At 40.8% G+C, this 24869-nt stretch overlaps 1 protein-coding gene across 1 annotated transcript in view; it reads right to left on the bottom strand.

Annotated features, from left to right (window-relative positions):
- Positions 1-2474: 2474 nt before the first annotated feature.
- Positions 2475-24869, bottom strand: part of LOC127433450 (MOB kinase activator 3B) — a 36040-nt gene continuing 13645 nt past the window's right edge. Inside the window, exons 3-4 of the mRNA XM_051685370.1 lie at positions 4596-4798; positions 2475-3179 (exon numbers count right to left, since the gene is read on the bottom strand). Coding sequence (XP_051541330.1) covers positions 3150-3179; positions 4596-4798 — 233 coding nt within the window. The 3' untranslated portion in view covers positions 2475-3149. The remainder of the gene's footprint in view (positions 3180-4595; positions 4799-24869) is intronic.

The raw sequence follows: 24869 nt of genomic DNA, 5'->3' as shown, positions 1-24869 counted from the left end.
GGCTCCACCTCATGGTCAATCTCGATCTTGTAGTGTCCTGGTAGACAACCATCCCCTGTAAACACATCTATAAATTCACTTGTTATTTGTTCCATTGTCCACTGACCATCTGCTTTCTCTCTGTCTGCCTCGGTCATGACATTGTCCACCATCAGGATGTTCTCAGACTGCACCCTGGTCAGTTTCATTGCCTGGACCGATTTGCTTCCTAGTAGCAGTACAGCGGCATGTGCATCAACAACCATTAGCTCCAATCTGTACAGTTTTTTGTTACGTGGATTTTTTAGTTTTATCCAGCATTTGCCTATTGGTTTCAGTGTACTTTTTTTGTACATGACAAGTACTTGATCAGTTTTTTCCATTTGAACATCTGGGTTCACTAGATTTATTGGGATAATGTTACATGTTGCCACACAATCTAGCTGAAATTTGACCAGGCTGTTCCCAATCAACATAGCAGCAAACAGTTGACTTGGCTGCCCATCTAGGCTCTTTGTGACTTTGTTTGCAGTCTCTGTTGTGATGCTTAAAATGTCCTCGTACAGTTCACTTTTTGTCTCCGTTACATTATTCACAACTTTTACATATCCTGGTCCAGAGTTACACAGTGCAGCAAAATGATTGACTTTCCCGCATTTCCTACGCATTTTCCCATATGCTGGACATCTCCGTTTGTCTCTTTCGTGTGTCTTTCCACAGAATTTGCTCCTTTGTTTTTTTCTTTGTTAGTATGGGCTTCACAGCATGAACTTCCTCCACCGATCTTCCCTCGATTGTTTTGCTGTTTTCTCTCGACAGCTCAGTAGCTCTACAAATCTGAATACATTTCTGTACCATCAAATTGTCCTCTCTTAGTAATCTTTCTCTTAAACTCGTGTTTAATAACTAGTGTTATTCGTGCCGCACACTATTCTTTCACGTATTAAGGAGTCTTTTATGTCACCAAAATTACACGTGCCAGCAAGCACTTTCAGTTCAGTAACATAATTGTCAATTCCTTCGTCTGTCCCCTGGTTTCTCACAAAGAATCGATATCTCTCAACAGTTTAATTCAGTTTAGGGTTGCAGTGCTGTTCAAAAGCTTCAGTTACTAGCTTTACAGTCCTGTCCTCTGTTGATGATCCTATTAAGGTTTCAGATAACTCTCTACCAGTTTCTCCTACCAGGTAGTAGAAAAGTTTCACCTTCATGTTTTCAGACGCCTCCGTCAATGTCAGATCTAGGTATAGTTGAAACTCTTTCCACGCTTTCTATGTCTTTGATAAGTCGCCCGAATCCAGCATCAATTTTAAGGTTTTAATCCGAGCATGCCGTCCATCCTGTCCGATGAGGCACACACTTGTGTAAGCGCGTAATCTTCTTTCAGCGAACTCTGCGGTTGTGCGGTTAGGCACTTAAGTCATCCGTCGGGGAAAAAAAATAAATAAATCTGAATCAGAATGAACTTTATTGCCAAATATGCTTACACATACAAGGAATTTGTCTTGGTGACAGGAGCTTCCAGTACACAACAATACAAAAACAATACAAAAACAGCAGCAAGACATAGATAATAATAAAAAAAAAATAAATAAAATAAAATAATTATACACATACATACATACATACACACATACACATACGTAGTGCGTTTTTTTGCGTTAATCCCACTGCTGCTAACATGTTTCACTTTTCTGGAGTGAGTGAATAAAAGACAGATGAGCAGCATGTGTCCGTGTCTCTACTTTTATTGCACTGCTTCACACACACACACACACAGTGTTACACTCAAATCTGTCCGTGCTTCAACATGAGTCGGATAACAATCACATTGTTACAATTTTCAGGATTTTAAACTTTTAAATGCCAGTTTGTTTACATAATGCCACTGTTGTTTTTTACACACATACACAACACACTCTGACATCCATACCAACACACCCACACAATTTTAGCTGCATCATTTATTCAATTGTCCTGCAGTGCTCTATCATACAGCAAACAGAAAATAGGGAAAAAGCTTGTATTTGCTCCATAGGCTAAACATGAGAAAAATGGCACCATCTGGTGGAAAATATTAAAAATGTAAATTTTGAAGCCAGGGCTCCGGAATGAAAGCATAATATCATAGAATTCATGATTATATGCTTTAATGGCACTAATATTGCTGTTTTAATGGGTTTCAATGGGGACATTTTTGTCCTGAAGGTCCTGAGTGTAACTATTTTGTGTACACAGTGTATTATAGATGTATTATAGGAACTGAGGTTGAAATATCAAAATTCCCCCAAAAATACACACCTTTGGCAAAATTTATGCCGTTGGCATTAACACAGCCAAAATGATCGGAAAAACAAAAATTAATAAGACAAAAATGTCCCTAAGGTCACACAAGGGTTAAATATGAAGAATACAAAATATCTCCTCAATCTCTACGTTTGGGTCTCTGAGGGTTAAAAACAAACAATGTCTCAAAAATGAAGGATACAGTTAAATACAATACAAATATTCTTTATTTCTTTAATTATGGAATTTACAGGACCTTTACAAGTCTGACAAAAAAAAAAAAGTTAATGTGTAAAACGGTAAACGGAACTCATGGAACGTCGTGTAAATTTGTTTTAGTGGTTTAATAACGCATGACATGATCCACTCGAATCAGACCAGCAACTGCAAGAGAGACAAAGAATCACATGGTGGATTTGTCCCGATCGTCTTAATGTGCACTACACCAACTAACTGCATACTTAACTACCATTACTGCAAAAACTGTGTCAGATATACATCAGTATAAACACATGAGTAAATGAGAATTTCACTGCAACACATTCAGAAATTAAACTATAATGACAATCATGTCCATTCAAAAGTCACACAGCTGACAGTTTAAACCAACATGTTCACCTAATAGTGTGCACATTGGAGATGTCTGTAGAAACACACTACTGAGTGATCACCCTCTTGGACTGTTCTATTAGCGCAGTGCTAGTCACACACTTCACCACTAGATGGTGCTGTTGTATCACATTAAATGATCAATGTAGCATTAGCGCTCGCTGTCAGTATCTCTTAGCATCATATTAAAAGTTCATCTGAGAATGACCCCAGCGATGACCTCATCTCCAAGGCAACATTCTTGGTGTTTGGAAACACGTCCAGCTCACTGTACCTCACAGACACATTCGCGACGTCATTTCTTTCTGAAATCCACAAAGAGAATTCCATTAGTAGAGAATCACACACATGAGCATTATAACTATGAGATTACAGTGACAGATTTACTCACTTTACATTTACTCACACTCAAGATGTTCCAAACTCTTTCTTTATGAACACTCAGCCCAACGTCTCATTGTGTGTTCCAAAGAAGAATACAAGTCAAACAGGTTTGAAACCACATGAGAGTGAGTGAAGGATTTTTCTTCTCTGGTTAACAATGGTGTCAGAAAAAGTATTGTGTATTTTGTTCCAGTCCTAAAGAGAAATCTGCCCTGAATGAACATCTCAGTCAAACCTGTCAGATCTTGAACCCTTCAAGCACACGTGTGTCTGTGATCTACTGCGATCTCTCAAGCTCATGAACAACATCAATTCAGTTTCACACTAACAGCTGATGAACACTGAAAACATGTGATGACATCGACATGCTAAAATCTGGATTCATTTGAGAAATGTGATCTGTGCATGAACAGCATTTATAAAGGAAAAGAGAGGAAATAAAGCTGCTTGTTCACGTCTTTGCTGTGTCAGAAATTAACTTAAACATTAAGGGGCAATATTTGCCCCTCGCATTTGATTCTCAGGGACATGTTTACCTTTTAGCAGGCAATAATTTTTCTAACTACTGTATATAAAAATATACTGCGTTACCCTTTCAAGTTAAATACTTCAATTTAACCAGTTCGTTAATGTTAACGAGATAAAACACATAACTAGTAAGGAATATTAAGAACTATTTCAGATGTTTCAAATAAAAACAACAACAGCTGAATTAATTACGAGGGCATTTCTTGCCCCAACATTTTAAATCATGGGGGCAGTTTTGTCACTTTCAGTGGCCTTTTTGTCCTGAGCCCCCTTATTTTCTGACCCGGCTTCTTTGTGTATTTAATATTGCGTAAATATACTGTAGGTTAAAAGCAAGTGTTTACAATGGCAGTACACAGACAGCAGAGGGCATCAAGAAGTTCAGTGATTCACTATGACTTACAACATCAACAAAGAGTGAAACTTTAAATCACATTTAAACCATTTCAGAGGCCAGTTACACCTACTAAACACTTGACTGTTGTTAAACTCAGAAAACTGATGAAGTGTGTGTGTGTTCAGGTCAGTAAAGATCCTGATAAATTTGTCCATTTGCTTTTTCATTGCTGTTTTTGTCTACAGCGGCATGCAAATGAGTTAGGGATAGCCTCACTCCCCTGGCCTCAAGAGGCGCACTAGCGACTGACGCTAGGGGCTGTAGCCTTTAGCCTCCTCGTTAGCGCACCTGCCTCCCATGCCGGAGATGCCGGTTCGAATCTCGCTAGGAGCCGATCAAGCAGGACCGGTTACACAAATATCATGTTCATGTATAAATGTGTGTGTTTTCACATGTCTCATTGTGTTCTCACCAGCGGCTCGAGCTCTTTACGGTCGATCAGGTTGAGTTCAGTGGCGAAGTAGTAAAAGTGTTTGTAGCAGGTGTTGACGTGAGCTTCAGCGCCCATCAGGAGAATCCGGTCGAAATGATGGATGTACACGTGAACAAACACACGGAAGAGACGACACAAGATCTTCTTACATATCTGAATGAAGTTCTTTGGAAAGGGTATTCCTGAAATAAACACAGAGAAAACAGGAGGAATTAAGATCTGTGTGACATCATGAAATCTGAGAGGAAGTTTATGATAAAACGTGTCAAAAATGAGAAAAGAGTGAAGATGTGTGAAGATTCAACATGAAACAGGCGTGTGAGTGTCTCATGAAGATCATCAGCTCATCTGTCTCTCACACACACACAAATGCACACACACACACATGCATTTTCCATGAGAATATCTGCCAGTGATTGTCTGTTTGTACTCTGCATGATGAGTTAAAGTGTTCAGACACACATGAAATTAAATTATAAAATGGACAATTGTTATCCTAAATGCTGATTGGTCAATACAGAGTGTGTGTGTGTGTGTGTGTGACTGAATTCATTGTTTCCTAACAAAAGCTCATTATGTTTCTCTGATGGCCGATTAAAATGCTGCTTGTGGAGTCACATGATGCTTTGCGAGGGTTGGTTGATTAAAGGTGAGCTCTGCTTAAACTTTGCTACAATTATCCTTCTAAGCAATTTTAACCGGTGAGAACTGTAATAGTTTTGTTTGCTAAACTGTGCTGGGCGGGCAGGATGTCGAAAAATTTGGACTCGTCGGCATGTGGGGACATTAAAAAGCACTTATGTTATCACACATCGGACGCCTCATAGCATCAAGATGGCAGAGATCCAGTTGATAGTGACAGAGAGCTTCGTGACGTAGGTTGGGATATCTCAAACATTTATGCAGCACTGACGAAAATCTCGACCGACGAGGCCCTCGCAAAGATACGTCGAGCGATCACATCTATGGAGACAAAATTTTCCACCTTGATCATAAGAATGGACGATGTTGAAAAATGGATCGAGTTGACGGCAAGGATGGGCGTAAGACTTTTACATGCCCACAACAAGCTATGGCCTTCATTAAATCAATGGAGTGAGTGGGTAACTTTGCCTGCACTCGATCAACAATACAGACTACACATCGTGCATTTTGCTGACGCAGCCCGAGAGGGGTTGTTGCTCTGTTGTCTGCCCACTGGCTCTTGCCTGATCCTCTTTTTTACTTTCTTTTTTTCTCCCTTTGTTAACTTGCTGTAGATCACATTTGCTCAAGCTGTGGGTTCGATGTTATTGGGAGATTACTTCCTGCTTCGCTAATGTTCGGACACTTCTGCTTAATGCTCCATGCCTCGCTCACTTGCTTTTGCATTTCAATCTCTAATTTTCATATAAGAAGTTCAGCACAGTGCTCAAAACGACCTAATTTGGCACCCACACTACAACCAGAGACTTTTAGGACTGAAATATTACTTCAAAAAGGGGAATTTCTGTGAAAGCAGCCTACCAGCCTCTTACTACCGTCAGTTTACATTCCTGAAAAGGGACAACACAGCTGCCTTCACACAGATGTACAGGAAAGAAAATGCCTCCATTCAGATCAAACTCCACTTGCTGCACAAACCGCCATAGCCTTCTACAAAAGATTGCAGATCTTGAACAAAACTACTTGCAGCACTGCCACCCTTGATGGAACACACAGGAGAGCATCACCGTGGACCCCTCAGCCTACAGCCGGTCAAGTCATTTTTATTTATACAGCACTTTTCACAACACACATCGTTTCAAAGCAGCTTTACAGAAAATCATGCATTAACAGAAAATGAAACTGTAATGTCTATAATGTCTTAGAGTGATCTTTGTGTAGTTTGATTAAATATGATTGTAAATTGTGTATAGAAAGTAAATAATTAAATAATAATTGCATTTATATCCCCAGTGAGTAAGCTGAAGGTGACTGTGGCAAGGAACACAAAACTCCATAAGATGTTGATTAATGGAGAAAAATAACCTTGAGAGAAACCAGACTCACTGTGGGGGTCAGTTCCCCTCTGACTAACATCATGAATATAATGACAATATTAGTTATTTATGTGCAGTGCAAGTCATGGATTAAGATTAGTAAACTAAGTAAGTGTTAAGGGCCCGTGTTTAAACTGTATGAACTGTAAGATTAATGACTAATGTCTGTGAAGTTCATCCTGGATTAACTGCAGAAGTTCACATAGATGCAATTGTCCTTTGTTAGTTGGCTGATGAAGGCTTTTATTGGCAATTAATTGATAGTCTATGTATTCCATTATAAGAGTGTAGTCCATCATTAGACAAAGGTGATGCAGTTAGAGATCAATGAGGTGCATCACAGTTCAACTAACAGGTCATTTCGGTGAGGTTCAGTTGAGTCCATCCTAAATTAAAGGTTCAGGCAGTGGCATATGAAGTATCCGATGTCTTATAGTTGGAGTTGGCATCAGTTCATCCTCTGAAATAAAAAAACTGAAGTGATGTTTGGCTAGCACCGGCTGTAGTTTCTCGTCATCTCTCAGCGACACATAGCAGTGGAGTCCAACACCAAGCAGGAATGGAGCTGGATCTGGCAGGCTCTGGTAACCTCGGGATATGAAGGCATGGAAACAAATAGAATAATATTAGCATAGATGCCATTCAATTTTATGCAGAGTTATAGATCATGATGGATGTTTCAGGTTCCAGCAGTCCTAACTAAAGCAGCCTAATTGTGAGTTGAAGGATAAATTAGGTGTATGTCTGGCTAAATAGATGAGTCTTTAGTCTAGACTTAAACTGAGTGAGTGTGTCTGCATCCCGAACAGTGTTAGAGAGACTATTCCATAGTTTAGGAGCCAAATAGGAAAATTATCTACCTCCTTTTGTGGATTTTGATATTCTAGGAACTATTAACAGGCCAGAATTTTGTGATCGTAATGAACTTGATGCAATATAGCGTGTCAGAAGGTCACTTAAGTACTGCAGAGCTAGACCATTCAAAGCTTTGTATGTAGTTAACAGAATTTTAAAATTAATATGAAATTTAACAGGTAGCCAATGTAACGATGATAAAATGGGGCTAATATAATCATATTTCTTGGTTGTAGTCAGCACTCTGGCTGCTGCATTTTGAACCAATTGAAGTTAATTTATTGAACTTGCTGGACATCCTCCCAATAATGCATTACAATAATCTAGTCTTGAGGTCATGAACACATGAATTAGTTTTTCGGCATCAGCAACAGAGCATGTGTTGTAATTTAGCAATATATCTTAGGTGGAAGAATGCTGTTCTACAAACATTGGAAATTTGATTTTCAAAGGACAGATTGGACTCAAGATGGCGCCGAGTATGGCTGCTGCGTTGTGAGCTCCGACACAACATAGTAATGTTTTGTTTGTTTTGTTCACAATTCTTATTTTTTTTGTCTTGGATGTTGTCTGCCTTATTGTCTACGACAGACAAACACTTTTGGACATTGGTTCAGCAATCTCACACCATAAACCGGACTTCACATTCCTCAATGCCGACCCGCTGTTTACAAACACGCAAGCGGAGTCCTTTGTCTGGGCAGCACGGCCACGAAAACGCAGGAGGAAAAGGGGAAACAGAGCCGGCGTTCTCATCAGAGTAAGACGCCGCGCAAATCGACCCCCGCTACCCACTATTCTACTGGCGAATGTTCAGTCTCTGGATAACAAGCTCTGCGAGCTGAAAGCGCGGATCTCTTTCCAACGAAATACAAGGGACTGCTGCATTATCTGCCTAACAGAAACTTGGATGTCTGCGGAGATTCCAGACTCAGCCATTGAACCCGCTGGGTTCTCCGTGCACCGAGCGGACAGAGCGAAAGACCTCTCAGGTAAAAGCAGAGGAGGTGGTGTATGTTTTATGATCAACAAATCCTGGTGTGATCAGAGGAACGTACATTCTATCAAGTCTTTCTGCTCTCCTGATCTGGAATTTCTTATGCTTCTGTGTCGACCATTCTGGCTACCGAGGGAATTCACAGCGGTCATTATCACAGCTGTGTACATCCCCCCACAAGCCGACACAGACCGGGCACTCAAGGAACTGTATGGGATTATAAGTGAGCAGGAAACCGCGCATCCTGAGGCCACGTTCGTTGTGACCGGGGACTTTAATAAAGCCAGTTTAAAATCAGTCGCACCAAAATATCACCAGCACATTAGTTTCAACACGAGGGGACCGGGTTTTGGACCATTGCTACTCTCCGTTCCGGGATGGCTACAAATCCCTCACCCGCCCACCATTTGGCAAATCGGACCACTCTTCCATTCTGCTTCTGCCCGCTTACAGGCAGAAATTGAAACAGGAAGCACCCACCCTCAGAACGATCCAGTGCTGGTCAGACCAATCAGATTCTACGCTACAAGACTGTTTTGATCACATGGACTGGGAGATGTTCCGGTCCGCCTCTGATGACGACATCGAGCTTTACGCTGATAGCGTAATGTGTTTCATCAGAACGTGCGTAGAGGACGTTGTTCCGACCAGAACTGTACGAATCTATCCGAATCAGAAACCATGCATCAATAGCGATGTTCGCGTGGCACTTAATGTGCGGACCTCCGCTTTTAATTCCGGGAACGTGGAGGAGCATAAACAAGCCAGTTATGCCCTCCGAAAAACTATCAGAACTGCAAAACGCCAGTACAGGAGTAAGATTGAAGGACAGTTTAACACCACCAACTCTAGAAGCATGTGGCAGGGAATTAACATCATCACGGACTTTAAAGGGAATAAAAACTCCGCCATGAACACCGCTGCCTCTCTACCGGATGAGCTAAATACTTTTTATGCTCGTTTCGAGGGAAATAACACCGCCCTCGCAGAGAGAGCTCTCGCAGCTGAAGCTACAGAGGTTAGTTCACTCTCCATCTCTGTAGCGGATGTAACCCGATCCTTCCGACGGGTGAATATCCGCAAAGCCGCGGGCCCAGATGGCATTCCGGGCCGCGTCATCAGAGCGTGTGCGAACCAGCTGGCTGGTGTTTTTACGGACATTTTCAACCTTTCCCTCTCTTTGTCTGTAGTCCCCACATGCTTTAAAACATCCACCATTGTGCCTGTTCCAAAACAATCAAAAATAACTTGTTTAAATGACTGGCGTCCTGTTGCTCTGACCCCCATCATCAGCAAATGTTTTGAGAGACTAATCAGAGATTACATCTGCTCTGTATTGCCACTCTCTCTTGACCCGCTGCAGTTTGCTTACTGCAACAACCGCTCCACTGATGATGCCATTGCATCTACAATACACACTGCTCTCTCCCACCTGGAAAAAAAGAACACTTATGTGAGAATGCTGTTTGTAGACTACAGCTCAGCATTCAACACCATAGTGCCCTCCAAGCTAGATGAGAAACTCCGGGCTCTGGGCTTAAACAGCTCGCTGTGCAGCTGGATCCTGGACTTCCTGTCAAGCAGACGCCAGGTGGTTAGAATAGGCAGCAACATCTCCTCATCACTGACCCTCAACACTAGAGCCCCGCAGGGCTGTGTTCTCAGCCCACTACTGTATTCCTTGTACACACATGACTGTGTGGCAACACATAGCTCCAATGCCATCATTAAGTTTGCTGATGACACGACGGTGGTAGGTCTGATCACTGACAATGATGAAACAGCCTACAGAGAGGAGGTGCACACTCTGACACACTGGTGTCAGGAGCACAACCTCTCCCTCAACGTCAGTAAGACAAAGGAGCTTGTGGTGGACTTCAGAAGAAAAGACAGAGAACACAGTCCCATCACCATCAATGGAGCACCAGTGGAGAGAGTCAGCAGCTTCAAGTTCCTGGGTGTCCACATCACTGAGGAACTCACATGGTCCATCCACACTGAAGTCGTTGTGAAGAAGGCTCATCAGCGCCTCTTCTTCCTGAGACGGCTGAGGAAGTTTGGAATGAACCGCCACATCCTCACACAGTTCTACACCTGCACCGTGGAGAGCATCCTGACTGGCTGCATCTCCGCCTGGTACGGCAGTAGCACCGCCCACAACCGCAAAGCACTGCAAAGGGTGGTGCGAACTGCCAGACACATCATCGGAGGTGAGCTTCCCTCCCTCCAGGAAATACATACAAGGCGGTGTGTGAAAAAAGCTCGGAGGATCATCAGAGACTCCAGCCACCCGAGCCATGGGCTGTTCTCACTGCTACCATCAGGTAGGCGGTATCGCAGCATCAGGACCCGCACCAGCCGACTCCATGATAGCTTCTTCCCCCAAGCAATCAGACTTTTGAACTCTTGATCTCCCACGATCAAAATACATCAGCACTGCACTTTATTACTCTTACTCTTATATCTCACACCGGACTGTCATAAATTATATTATTATTATTATATTATGTTCTCTCTTAACAACTGACTATCAACCGACAGCCTGAATGTCAATACAGTACAATACTGTACATTCTATATATATATACTTCTTTATATATTTTTATTTTTCATTTTTTATTGAATAATGTGTATCTATATAGTGCGTATTGTATACTGTACAGTGTATGTTATTATTTGTATATTGTTGAGTGTAATTATGTGTATAACAGATGTTTAAATTGTGTTGTGTTAATTTGATGTTATTGTAAATTGGTATATGTCTCATCACTGTCACGACTGCTATGTTGATCGGAACTGCACCCAAGAATTTCACACACCATTGCACTTGTGTATATGGCTGTGTGACAATAAAGTGATTTGATTTGATTTGATTTGGTATCAAATATAACACCTATAACAAATATAAAGTTCTTTGCTGAAGATGATGACGTAACAGTACATCCATCGAGAGTCAAATTATATTTTAGTAGCTTGTTTTTAGAGGTTTTTGGTCCAAAAATTAGTATCTCTGTTTTGTCAGAACTGAGTAGAAGGACATTTCTGGCCATCCAGTCTTGTATTTCATTGATACACTCTGCTAATTTGGAGAATTGTGAATTTTTGTTGGGTTTAGAAGAAATATAAAGTTGGGTATCGTCGGCATAATAGTGGAAACTTATTCCATGATTCCTGATAATATCTCCCAGGGGAAGCATGTAAAAGGCCCTAAAACTGATCCCTGTGGCACTCCATACTTAATTTTTGTTTGATTTAACAATTTCTCGTTTACACAGACAAAGTGGTAGCAGTCTGCTAAATAGGACCTAAACCATGCTAATGCAACTCCACAAATGCCAACATAATTCTCCAGCCTATTCAAGAGAATGTCATGATCCATTGTGCCGAAGGCAGCACTAAGATCTAAAAGCACTATAAGTGAAATGCAGCCGTGATCAGATGATAAGAGCAAGTCATTAGTAACTCTGATAAGTGCAGTCTCTGTGCTGTGACGGGGCCTAAATCCTGACTGAAATTGTTCATTTACATAGTTGGGAGGACACTACCTTTTCTAGTATTTTTGACATAAATGGTAGATTTGAAATCGTGTGTAATTTGCCAATTCTCCAGGATCAATCTGTGGCTTCTTAATAAGCTGTTTGATAACTGCCATTTTAAAGTTTTTTGGGACATTTCCTAAGGATAGCGAGGAGTTAATAATATTAAGATGACATTCTGAGATTACAGGGAATACCTCTTTTAAGAACTTAGTTGGAATTGGATCTAACATACATGTTGTGGCTTTTGATTTTTTGATAAGTTTTGTTTGCTCTTCATGAACTATGACAGCGAAGGATTGAAGTTGCTCATAAGGAAAATTATGAGACACTGTTTTCTGAAGTGCTGTGACAGATGATTGCATAGTTCCAATTTTATTTCTGATTATTTCAATTTTACCAGTAAATAAATTCATGAAGTCATTACTATTGTGCTGTGACAGAATATCTGGTCCAGTCGATGCGTTATTCCTAACCAATTTAGCCACAGTACTGAATAAACACCTAGGACTGTTGTGGTTATTTTCTATTAGTTTACTAAAATATGCTGACCTGACAGTTTTTAGTACCTGTCTGTAGCTACAGACACTATCCTTCCATACACCGCAAAATACCTCTAATTTTGTATTCTTCCACTTGCACTCCATTTTCCAAGCTGCTCTCTTGAGAGCATGAGTGTGATCATTGTACCATGGTGCGGGGCTATTTTCTTTAATTTTCTTTAATCCAAGGGGTGAGACACTATCAAGAGTGCTAGAGAAGTCTGTATTTATATTTTCTGTTATTACATCAAGTTCTTCTAGACTTTTTGTCTTACTGAGTATATGAGATCGATCTGGAAGATTATTAGTGAAGCTATCTTTAGTGGTCGAAAGAATAGTTCTACCTGAATGATAGCGTGGTGTAGATTGAGTAACATTAGCTGATCGTAGCATACAAGAGACGAGGTAATGATCTGAGATGTCATCGCTCTGCGGCAGAATTTCTATAGTATCAACATCAACTCCATATGACAGAATTAAATCTAGCATATGATTATGGTGATGAGTTGATCCTGTCACATTTTGTCTGACTCCAATATAGTTGAGAATATCAATACATGCTAATCCCAATGTGTCATTTTCATTATCTATGTGAATGTTGAAGTCACCAACAATTAAAGCTCTATCTACATTCACCAAGGAAACAAGAGTAAGGCCCGGGTGATCTATCTACTGTAGCAAGGGCAAAAGACGACAGAGATTTTTTATTTATATCTGACGGTGTCATATTAAGCATTATTAGTTCAAAAGACTTAAACTTATATCCTGTCCTCTGAGTAACACCAAAAACTTCACTGTAAATTGTAGCAACACCTCCTCCTCGACCCTTCAGACGAGGCTCATGTTTATAACAATAACCTGGGGGAGTAGATTCATTTAAACTAATATATTCATCCGGTTTAAGACAGGTTTCAGTCAAACAGAGCACATCCAAACTATGATCTGTAATAATTTCATTTACAATTAGTGTTTTGGTTGAAAGACATCTAATGTTTAGTAGACCTACCTTTGATATGATATTTATCTTCAAATTTTTTTTATTTATTTTTTTTTTCAGTTTGACCTTAATCAATTTTTTTTTAATTACTTAGTGAGAGTTTTGTGTTTGGTAGTTCGGGGAACAGACACAGTCTCTATATGATATCTAGGTGATACAGTCTCTATGTGTTGTAGTTTATGTGACCTGTGTGATGTCTCAAGGCAGTTTGCAGACATTCGGATTAGCCAGTTCGTCTGCTTCCTGATCTGGGCCCCAGCTAGTCAAATACTACCACTATTAAGACTATGAGCCAAATTACAAGAGAGGAGAGCGGCACCTTCCCTTGAGGGATGGAGTCCATCTCTCTTTAGCAGGTCAGGTCTACCCCAAAAACTCTTCCAATTGCCTATAAATCCTATTCTATTCTCCAGACACTTCTCAGACATCCAGCCATTCAGTGACATTAATCTACTATAAACCTCATCACCACGACGAGCAGAGAGGGGGCTAGAGTATATTACAGTGTCTGACATAGTTTTTGCAAGTTCACACACCTCTTTAACAGTATCTCTAGTGATCTCTGACTGGCGAAGCCGGATATCATTAGTGACATAAATAACAATTTTCTAAAATCTACATTTAGCATTAGACAGCACCTGTAAATTTGATCTGATATCAGACTCTGGCACCCCAAATGCATTTAAAAATAGTGGCTGGAGTCTCTATTTCCACGTACCTTACAATAGAATCACCAATTATTAAGGCTCTTTCAACATGATTCTCAGTGGATGCATCACTGAGTGGGGAGAATCGATTGAAAACCCTAACAAGAACGGGAGAGTGGTGTCGCTTTAGTGAGCAAGTATGCCACCGAGACGTCACCCAATCACCCTGCTGCGGGGGCTCTAGAGCCAGAACCAAAGTGTGTGTGTTGGTTGCTGTTCTACCTGCATCCGAAACTGTATCTACCGGCTTCTCTTTCTCACTGACCTCCACTAGTGTTCGGATGCATGTCTCTAACTCATTAACTAATTCCTTACATTTATCACATGTGAATCCCTCACTGCTGATGGAAGAAGCTATAGCAAACATGTGGCATGTAATGCAGGAAGAAATAACATCAGCGGATGCCATGACTTACCGCAATTGTTTGTTGTTGTTGTTATGGTTGTTCCTGTGCGGCGAGGATTTGAGATCGATGTGGTTCCTAATCAGCAGATGTTTGAGATTGATGCAATAATCAGTGTAAAACAAAGTGGAGAAAATGAATGCATGCAGTCGAGACGTGAGATGGAGACAAGTGGAAAAAAGAGGAAAGAAAAAACCAAGAGAAACAGGTATGCGCGGTATGCGCGGTATAATACACAGATGAAACCGTAGAAAAGCGGAAAACCCAAAGCATGCGGTAAAATAGCAAAGAATAAAATGATGAACATATAAGAATAAGCAATGCTATGCAGGCTAGCAAGCTACAAACACTCGTGCAGCGAGCCATCGGCAACAGAAACAGTGTGAATCTAACGTTCCTCGACAGGCTATACTGAGCTTAGAAAAACCAGAAGAACAGGTGGCAAAAGTGACTGATGAAAGTGAGAGCAAAAATCAATGGCATAAACAGGGAGCTAGACCCAAAGGTGCTCGACATCCCAGACAGTCACAAGCATCGCATATTGCAGCATTGGCATCTTCCACTCCAGATATGACTCCACTAACCAATTCTGGTATTCTTCCACACCCGATACATCTTGAAAATAGATCTGAACCATTAATGAATGTGGAGGAAGTAACCCCATATGTGACCAGGCATAGATTACATCAGCCATTAGCTAATATTACAGCCAGCAGGCACTCAAGTTTGAGCAGGTAGTGGCATTAGGCTGAGACCACAGCCAAGCCGAGCACTCTGATAGTGGGGGACTCCATTATCAGAAACATTGGTAGCAGGGCTACTACCACTTGCTGCCTTCCTCAAGCAACAGTTTCTGAGGTAAATAAGGAACTACTGAACATTCTGATGAATCATAAGACTGAATCAGGTTATTATATATGTCAGGAAAAATGATATTTGAAAAGAGCAGTCAGAACTTCTGAAGAGGGATTTCATTAAACTTTTGAAACACTTGGGAAAGTGAAAGTTCAATCATTCATCAGTGGACCACTCCCAGCCCGAGGAACAAATATGTTTTCTTGGTTACTCTGTCTAAACACATGGCTGCAAAAAACTTGCAACATGAGAGGACTGAACTACACTGACAAATTCAATCTTTTCTGGAGTCAAAGAGAACTGTTTAAATCAGATGGCCTCCACCCAAACAACCTTGGTGCAAGTGTGCTAAAGGATAATATCTATTTATCTCTCCTTCATCCATCTGAAAAGTGTGCCAATCCACTCAACCTCAATGGCACATAAACACCACCACAGTGTCTGGATGAACACAGGACCACACTTCACCACCTGGACGGACATTTGGTCAACACACACCACAAGGAAAATAATGACAGCACAGCCAAAACATCCACTACTCAGGGACACAAACCAGCCTGAGCCCCACCCAGTGAGTGTTCTACAGTTGGAATGTGACTAATTAGAATGACTCCAAGATACAGGACTGAAGAAAGTCAATGGAGCCAAGATAACATACTTCAGCCTCCAGAAACACCAGAGCCACAGCCCTCTCACCTCACACACTCTTCCTCTCATCAATGTCATCTCTTCTGAGCTGAAAAATGGAGGAGCTAGTGTATGCTGGAACAAAGCTCTCCCACTCCATTGCTGCGAGCCTCCAGATATCAGTCAAAAAATGACGGGCCCCTTTACCACCAAAGCCTGTGGGCCCAGCTCACCCTCCCTCAGAGAGCGCTCTCTGGCCGCTGCTACAATGCCAGGGCCCATACCGTCCTTCATCTGCTCTGGGTGAACAGCAAACAACTGATAACAGCTGTCAGTGATATGTGCCTGTAGCTTTCTCTATATCTGTTGTGTCAAGTGATAGAAAGACTAAGGCCATCTCAAGACATACAGCAAACCTGTCTAATCTGTTGCCTATTAGATGTCAATCTGAGATTACTATGGAGCCAAAAACATATACTGTTAAATTAGCACTTTTAAACATCCGCTCAATTAAAAACAAGGAATTTTTATTCAATAATCTCATCACCACAAATAACCTGAATTTTATGTTTCTAGATTAAACTTGGTTAGATAACAGCTGCAGTGCAACAGTCCTCAATGAATCAGCCCTTCCAAACTTTTATGAGTATCTGCAGAGCTAGTTGAAGAGGTAGAGGAACACAGTAGCTGCTCTGTTCAAAGATGTCTTTCATTGCAAGCAATTGTCACTTCGTGATTACTTGTCCTTTGAGTATTTAAGTATAATACTAAAAGGTGCTCTACGCATTCTATTTATAATTATTTATAGGCCTCCAAAATACTAATCTTCATTTATTGATGATTTTACAGAACTTTTATCAGCAATTTCATCTGAATTTGACTGTTTTATTATTGCATGGGATTTTAATATCCATATAGATAATCCTGAAAACAAAACTGCCAAAGAACTCATAACTGTTTTAAATACTTTTTTGACTTGACAGCATGTAATTGGACCCACACACACTCGCAGCCACACTCTAGATCTGCTAATTAGTAAGGGTCTAAACATTTCATCCACTGTTATTAAGGATGTAGCACTATCTGACCATTTCTGTATTTTCTTTGATCTACTGATTTCTCCACCCGCTGAAGTTAGCTCTGAGTGGGGGGGCTAAAACACAGCACTAGTAAGCAGAAGGATGCTGGTTCGATCCCCACAGCCACCACAATTGTGTCCTTGAGTGAGGCAATTAACTCCAGGTTGCTTGGGGGGGATTGTCCCTGTAATAAATGCACTGTAAGTCACTTTGGATAAAAGCGTCTGCCAAATGCATAAATGTAAATGTCTCTGTCGAAAAGAGGTACATAAAGGAGAATACTCATTTTTGAAAAGGTTAGGGTCTCATTTATGAAAAATGTATCTATGACACCAAGTATATCCGCAGACTGTGATGATGTTCTCCTTGATAACTTTAACTCTGAAGTTAAAAATTGTATTGATGGCATAGCTCCTGTAAAGGTCAGGACAATTACTGGCAGATGTAAAGCACCTTGGAGAAACACAACAGCAGTGCAAAGCATGAAAAGGAACTGCAGAAAAGCGAAACGAATGTGGAGTTATCTATAAATATTTATAGAGACAGACTTCATGCTTTTAATTTGGAACTAGGCACAGCTAGAAAGACGTTCTTCTCCAACATTATAAACAGCAATATAAACAACACCTGGACTCTTTTTGCTATTGTAGAGAGACTAACTGACCCACCAACACAGGTTCCCTGTGAAATGCTCTCTGACAGCAAATGTAATGAGTTTGCATATTTTTTCAGTAAAAAAAAAATCAATGACATCAGAATGGCAATCAGCTCATCCTCATGTTGCGCTGAGGTTAAACAGCATCCACCACAACAATTTCAGAAATTATACAGTGTGTCTGATTTTAAGGCAATTGATGGCAAAACCCTGGAAGAAACAGTAAAGCATCTTAAAACATCGACCTGCTGACAATTTCTAATCTGGTTTTTGACAGCATCACAGCACAGAGATGGCACACATAAAGATAATACAATTATATCTGGCTAAATACTGATTCAGGCAAAATATCAGTGCTGGTATTTTACTGGATCTCAGTGCTACATTTGACACTGTTGACCATAACATTCTCCAAGACAGATTGAAATACTGGGTAGGGCTCTCTGGGATGGTCCTCAGCTGGTTCAGGTCATATCTAGAAGCGAGGGGTTATTATGTGAACATAGGCAACTATGAATCTGAGTGGACATCCATGATGTGTGGAGTCCCGCAAGGCTCAATTCTTGCACCACTTCTGTTTAACCTGTATATGCACCCAAATTGAGCAATCTGGTAGCAATAGTGTTGCAGAAAGTCTCGTGAGCCTGCATGGACCATCGGATTTCCGAGCGATGGACACCAGTTGGGACTGTTATGTGTATGGTTAAAGCACTTTTTTTCTGTTCTGTGGGTTATTAAGGATGTTATGGTTTCATCAATGTTGGATAGTGGTCTATATAATTTAGCCTTGGGTACACAATTTTTCTTTGCATGTCAATATGTCACACTTCAATATAGGTAAAATATTCTCTCCACATGGAATGTTAATGGGCTGGGGCACCCTATAAAAAGAACGAAGGTTGTATCTTTTCTTAAGCATAAAAAATTTGATATAGTGTTCCTTCATGAAACGCACTTTCTTTACAGGAAGCTGAAAAACTTGGCAGGGCATGGGATGGGCATGTGTTTTGTAGTGCTGGTTTGAGTAAGAGCAGGGGAGTAATCACACTGATAAGTATTTACCATTTTCAGATTAAAATTTGTATTGGTTGCTTCTCAACATGACACACAACAAAGCAAACCATTCATATACAGAGTCAACCATTAAACCCCATTGCTTCCCTTCCCCCCTCCTGATCCCCAGCCCTACCCTGACCCCCAACAAACATCCCTGTGGCCAAAGTCCAAGTACACACGCAGATAAAAAAAATAAAAATAAAAAAATAAAAATTATATATTATATATATATATAAAATAAATAAATACATAAAAAATAATAATAATAGTAATAATAAATATTTACTTAGTGTAATGACTTCCCTGCTCTTACTTGAGCCAGCACTCAAGAAAACATGTCCACCCCATTTATTCCCAAATTTTCAGCATCCTGCGGGGAAAGATGCGTTTCTTGAAGAAACACAATATCATATTTCTTATGTTTAAGAAAAGAAATAACCTTCTTTCTTTTTATGGGGTGCCCCAATGTATTCACATTCCACGTGGAGAGAGATAATCCACTCATATTAACATTTGATATTTTAACATAAGAAAAAATAGATTGTGTGTCAAAACTAAAATGATAAAGTCCACATTCCGACATTAGTACAACAATTAACCCCAGAACTTCCCCCAGAACCAAACAAACAGAAAAAAGAAAATCATGTGCATTAACCCCATGCACGACAGCGCCAACCGGCGTCCATCCCTCTAAACTCAAAAAGTCCACGTATGCCTACGAGAGCCCCCGTGACAACTTTGCCGTCGGATTGCTCAAGTCCGGTGCTTCTATACAAAAATTTGTAAAACTGAATTACACAACAGAAGATAATCTAAAAAAACAAACTCCAACCCATAAGCGGAATAAACAAACAAAAAACATGTAGATTCATCCATTTAATTGTCTCAAAGTGTGTTCCTCCACAAAACAAGCTCCAGCCGCTAGCAGAACAAGCACAAAAAAAAAAAGTTCAGTTCAGTTCTTCGGGCAGTCAAACTCACTCCAATGTCCTGCAAGAAATATTCAACAAAACCAACTCCAGCCAACAGGAGGCATAAGCACCCAAAACGAGGAGATTCAGCCATAAACTGCCCCGAAGAAATGATATTACACAAAACAAACTCCAGCCGCTAGGTGGAACCAGCACAAAAAGAAACGGAAAAGGCGCCAAGCTTCCTCGGGCAGTCGAGTGTATGTTTAATGAGTCGGTCCACTAGGCGGCAACATGAAAATCAACAAATGGCTTATTCACTCCAATGATTTTATAAAGGACAGTGCTTGCTGTGGGCATGTAAATTCTCTACATCCATCCTTAATATCTATTCTCAGTTTGTCCGGAAACATCAGTGCAAAAGTGACCTTCCGTTGATGTAAGAGATTCTTGCATTCCCTGAATTGTTCACGTTTTTCTCGTCTAATTCGCAAAGTCTGGGAACAAGAAAATGCTGTGGTTCTTCCAAGAAAGCTTTCCTTTGCTCCTCGCCTCGCGTAACACAAGATCTTTATCAGATGATCTCAGAAATTTGGCCAGAATTGATCGGGGCCGGTCTCCCTCAGCGAATCTACGAGCCGGGACTCTGTGAGCTCGTTCAATTTCCAGCTTATGGCCCGTTATGTTGAGCAGACTCGGGAAGAGCGCATCTAGGAATTTCACTATATCTCTGCCTTCCTCATGCTCAGGAATTCCAACAATTTGGACGTTGTTTCGTCGATTACGATTCTCCAAATCCTCCAGTTTTTCCCAAACGCGTTGCAAGTCTGCCTTGGTCACTAGAGGATTAGCAGCTAATTCCGTCTCCGATGACTTCAGATAATCAATCTGTCTTTCGACGTCTGACAATCTTGTAACCAACTCAGAGAACTTTGTCTCCATGGAAGTAATCACTCGACGTATTACAGTCAAATCCTCCAAGTCTGCAACAACCTTCGTCAGCACTGATGACACCTTCATCAATTCACACCGGATTTCTTTCAGTTCACCATCCGAATTGAGTCCGGGGCTTCCGGCCTGCCGCTGCGGGGAATCAGCCTGAGCACATGAGTGTCTTTTAATGTCTCCAGAGCCCGAGGGTTTTGAATTCTTTGACATATTGTCTTCCTAGAACAGTCAAGAATCAGGGTGTATTGAATCTCACCGGTTTATGACACAAATAGCATCAAAACTAGCAACGTCCCACGTCCGCTCCTCACACAGCGTCACTGATAAGTATTTACCATTTAAATGTCTCAAATAAAGTTACGATAATTTAGGAAGAATCATTGTTGTTTTGGCTGAAATACGGGGGCAAAATCTGATTTTGGCTAATATTTATGCACCCAACGTTGATGATCAGAACTTTTTTAAAGATCTTGAGGGGAAGCTACAAGCTGCTGGGATCCTTCATGATATGGTTTGGGTGGAGACTTCAATCTTTTAGTGGATCCGGTCCTTGATCATAGTGATGCAAAGGTGTGTAGACCATGTAAAGCAATGTTGACATTACAGAGGATGTGTAAAAAGCTTGGTCTTAAAGACATTTGGAGACTTCTGAATCCATCTGGGAGGGACTACACCTTTTATCATATAATGATTTTTAAGGGGTGGTGGCGGGAGGTGTGGTGCATAAGCTTTTGCTTTACACAGATGATATTTTATTATTCGTCTCCGACCCCACTAGATCTACAGTGCATCCGGAAAGTATTCACAGCGCTTCACTTTTTCCACATTTTGTTATGTTACAGCCTTATTCCAAAATGGATTAAATTCATTATTTTCCTCAAAATTCCACAAACAATACCCCATAATGACAACATGAAAGAAGTCTGTTTGAAATCTTTGCAAATTTATTAAAAATAAAAAACGAAAAAAATCACCAATCATCAAGCCGTGAGGGTTTCAGGGGAGATTGGAGGGTTCCACTCTAGCCCGACGCTTGCGGCTGCCCGGGAAAGCACGTCGGTCATCTCTGTGTCAGCCTGAGACTGGGCGACCATACCCGAAGGAGGAAGCCCAGCTAAAGCCTCCGCGTCAGACTGGACGAGCCCGCTCTCCGATGCTGCGCTCGATAACTCATCGTCTTCCCGGGCCCCGAATAAGAGGTCGAACTCACCCCGAGAAGAGCCGGCGGTCTCATCCGAGAGCCCGACCGGGGCAAGCGAGTGTGCTGAGGAATGGGTGGTCTGTGGGGGGTTACCCAGCAGAGGTGCTCCCATTGAAGTCCCCAAATCGCCCCCAGTGCTAACCGACGTGGCCTCATACCCGTAGGTAGAAGGACTGAGGCGGAGAGACGCTGGGGTGGCTTGCTTTCATACAAAAGCAAGCCGCTACTACAACGTTGCCATGGTCATGTTCTCGCAATGAGGACAAGACCCATCCACGAACGATGTCTCCGCGTAGGCAGCGCCCAGACACGTAAGACAGTGATCGTGGCCGTCAGAAGCGGAGAGATAACGACCGCAACCAGGAATAACACACAAACGGAAAGACATCTTTAAAAAGACATTCCATGTGCCGCTCTTTTAGAATATACTCTTTGTTTTGCTCTGCCGAAGCACCTAGGGGCATTCTCTGCACTCCACGGGTGCAGAGGGGGAGAAGCCGCTGAAATGAGCCGTAAATCCAGCAGTTTGAGGTGAACGGAAGGGAGAATTGAATTCAGTGCACTGAATGCAACCGCTCGCTCCGAAGAGAAAATCTGAATGAGTGGTTGCATACCAGCTCCTTTTATACCGTATGTCCGGGGGAGTGGCATGCAAATTCCACTCGGCAATTCCCATTGGCCTTTTTTCAAAAAGCAGAGGCGTTTGGGGCTCCCAAGAGTGACCCCTAGTGTCGCTACATCGACACAACATCTCGTTCCCTCCATCAGGGAACGGAGGTTACAAAAGTAACCAGGATGTTTTCACCGGTTGCCAGTGTGTCACAATGACCTTTTGATATTGACAACAGAACTATTCATAACGGTTTCAAAACTAATAAAAGTTAGCAATTCACAATTAGTGTAATTTTACTGTAATTTTGGTAATACTTTATAAAAAGGTTTCATTTCTTTAACATTAGTTAATGCATTAGGTATCATAAACAAACAATGAACAATATATTTTTATAGCATTTATTAATTGTAATGTTATAGTTCATAGTGCATTAACTAATGTTAACAAATACAACTTTTGATTTTAAAAATGTATTAGTACATGTTGTAACTAACATTAAGTTCATGTTAACTACAGTAATGTTGTTAAATTGTTAACAAATGGAACCTTTTTGTAAAGTGTTACCGTAATTTAACTGTGTGGGGCATAAACATATAACTGCAGAATATAACTTGCAAAAGTGTGGCAAAGGGCACTTTTTTAAAAATCGGTATCGGCATCAAATTTCCTGATCGGTGCACCACTACCTTTTTTACTATAAATTCTCCTCCCTGACCAGTAGGTGGTGATATGCATGAAGAATGTGAATCGCCAAAAACACAACAAGAATATGAAAGTAAAAGTTAGAGACTGAATGAGCAGGTAAGAGAATTTAGAGTACAAAAGGACTTGAATATTTAACTGTTTCTCACCTACACCTATCATATCACTTCTGAAGACATGGATTAAGCCACTGGAGTCTTATGTATTACTTTTATGCTGCCTTTATGTGCTTTTTGGAGCTTCAAAGTTCTGATCACCATTCACTTGCATTGCATGGACCTACAGAATTGAAATATTCTTCTAAAAATCTTAATTTGTGTTCAGCAGAAGAAAGAAAGTCAAACACATCTGGGATGGCATGAGGGTGAGTAAATGAGAGAATTTTCATTTTTGGGCGAATTATAACTTTAATTCATAAATGTACTGATTCAGGTCATAGTAAAGGTGATAAAAAGTTCATTTCATCAAAGTGAGTGTGTTATGAGACATTATGAGCAGTTCTGTTCACTTACACTAATGTTATCAGGAGTGGAATCACCATCAAATGATACATGTGACTGTGATGATTGTCTGCCTCGATTCTGATCAGTGGCGGCCAGTCAGAGGAGACAAGGGAGGCTGAGCCTCCTCAAACATTATTCAAAATGAGCATAACAAAAGTGATCAAATTAACTGTCATTTTAATCAATTTTCTTACTAACGTACACAACTCAATATGTGTTATTTCTATTTATTTGTCTTTCATGCACAGAAGCCCATGTGAGTTTAATCACTGTATGAATCAGTGTGAATGCCAGAGGAGGCTGACGGCATTAACCCTCCTCTTGATAGTAAACTGACCAATCAAAATGGATATTCACATGATGAAACATCATCTGCTTCCATCCAGAAAATGCCTGAAAATGCAAACGGAGGCAAAATATAATTTCATTTGCCTCCTGCATTCATAACCAATCATTATCAGAGGTAAATATTAAGATAAATATAAGACCGAACGACAGGATCATATCTAACTTCGACTCACTGAAGCAGCTGAGGATAGAGTTCTGCTTCACATACTGTATTAGGTGAGTAGATGTTACTCTAAATGGAGTAAGAGCCCTCCATTCGTTTATAAATGTTTGCATTGTTCATTGTCAGTCGATGGCACGCATTATTTGTTCCAATCGTTTATTGTATTGACAAGTGTTGGGTTGATAATCTGAAACATAATTACCAGCAAAAAACATTTAAAAAACATTGCAATATTTCATTGGTTTGATCTTTCAATACTGATTTACATATTTGCCTCCCCAGATAATTCCCTCACGGACCTCCACTGATTCTGATTCACAGTCCCCACAGTTTTCAATCACATTACGGTGTAATTTAACAATTTCTTTCACAAAAAAAAACTATTATGTACAAATTCTTTGCAATATCACCCTTCATTCCAGCCCACATAAGAATATTACCCATTCAGTTTATGAGAATATTTAGCCAAACAACACGCTGTTCACTGCAATCTGCCATTCATTCCAATGGGGAGTTCTGCAGAGTCTGTCAGA

The sequence above is a fragment of the Myxocyprinus asiaticus genome, chromosome 4 (assembly GCF_019703515.2).
Source record: "Myxocyprinus asiaticus isolate MX2 ecotype Aquarium Trade chromosome 4, UBuf_Myxa_2, whole genome shotgun sequence".
Taxonomy (NCBI): Eukaryota; Metazoa; Chordata; class Actinopteri; order Cypriniformes; family Catostomidae; genus Myxocyprinus; species Myxocyprinus asiaticus.
Note: the sequence above shows the minus strand (reverse complement) of the source record. Positions and strands in the feature narration are given on the sequence as shown.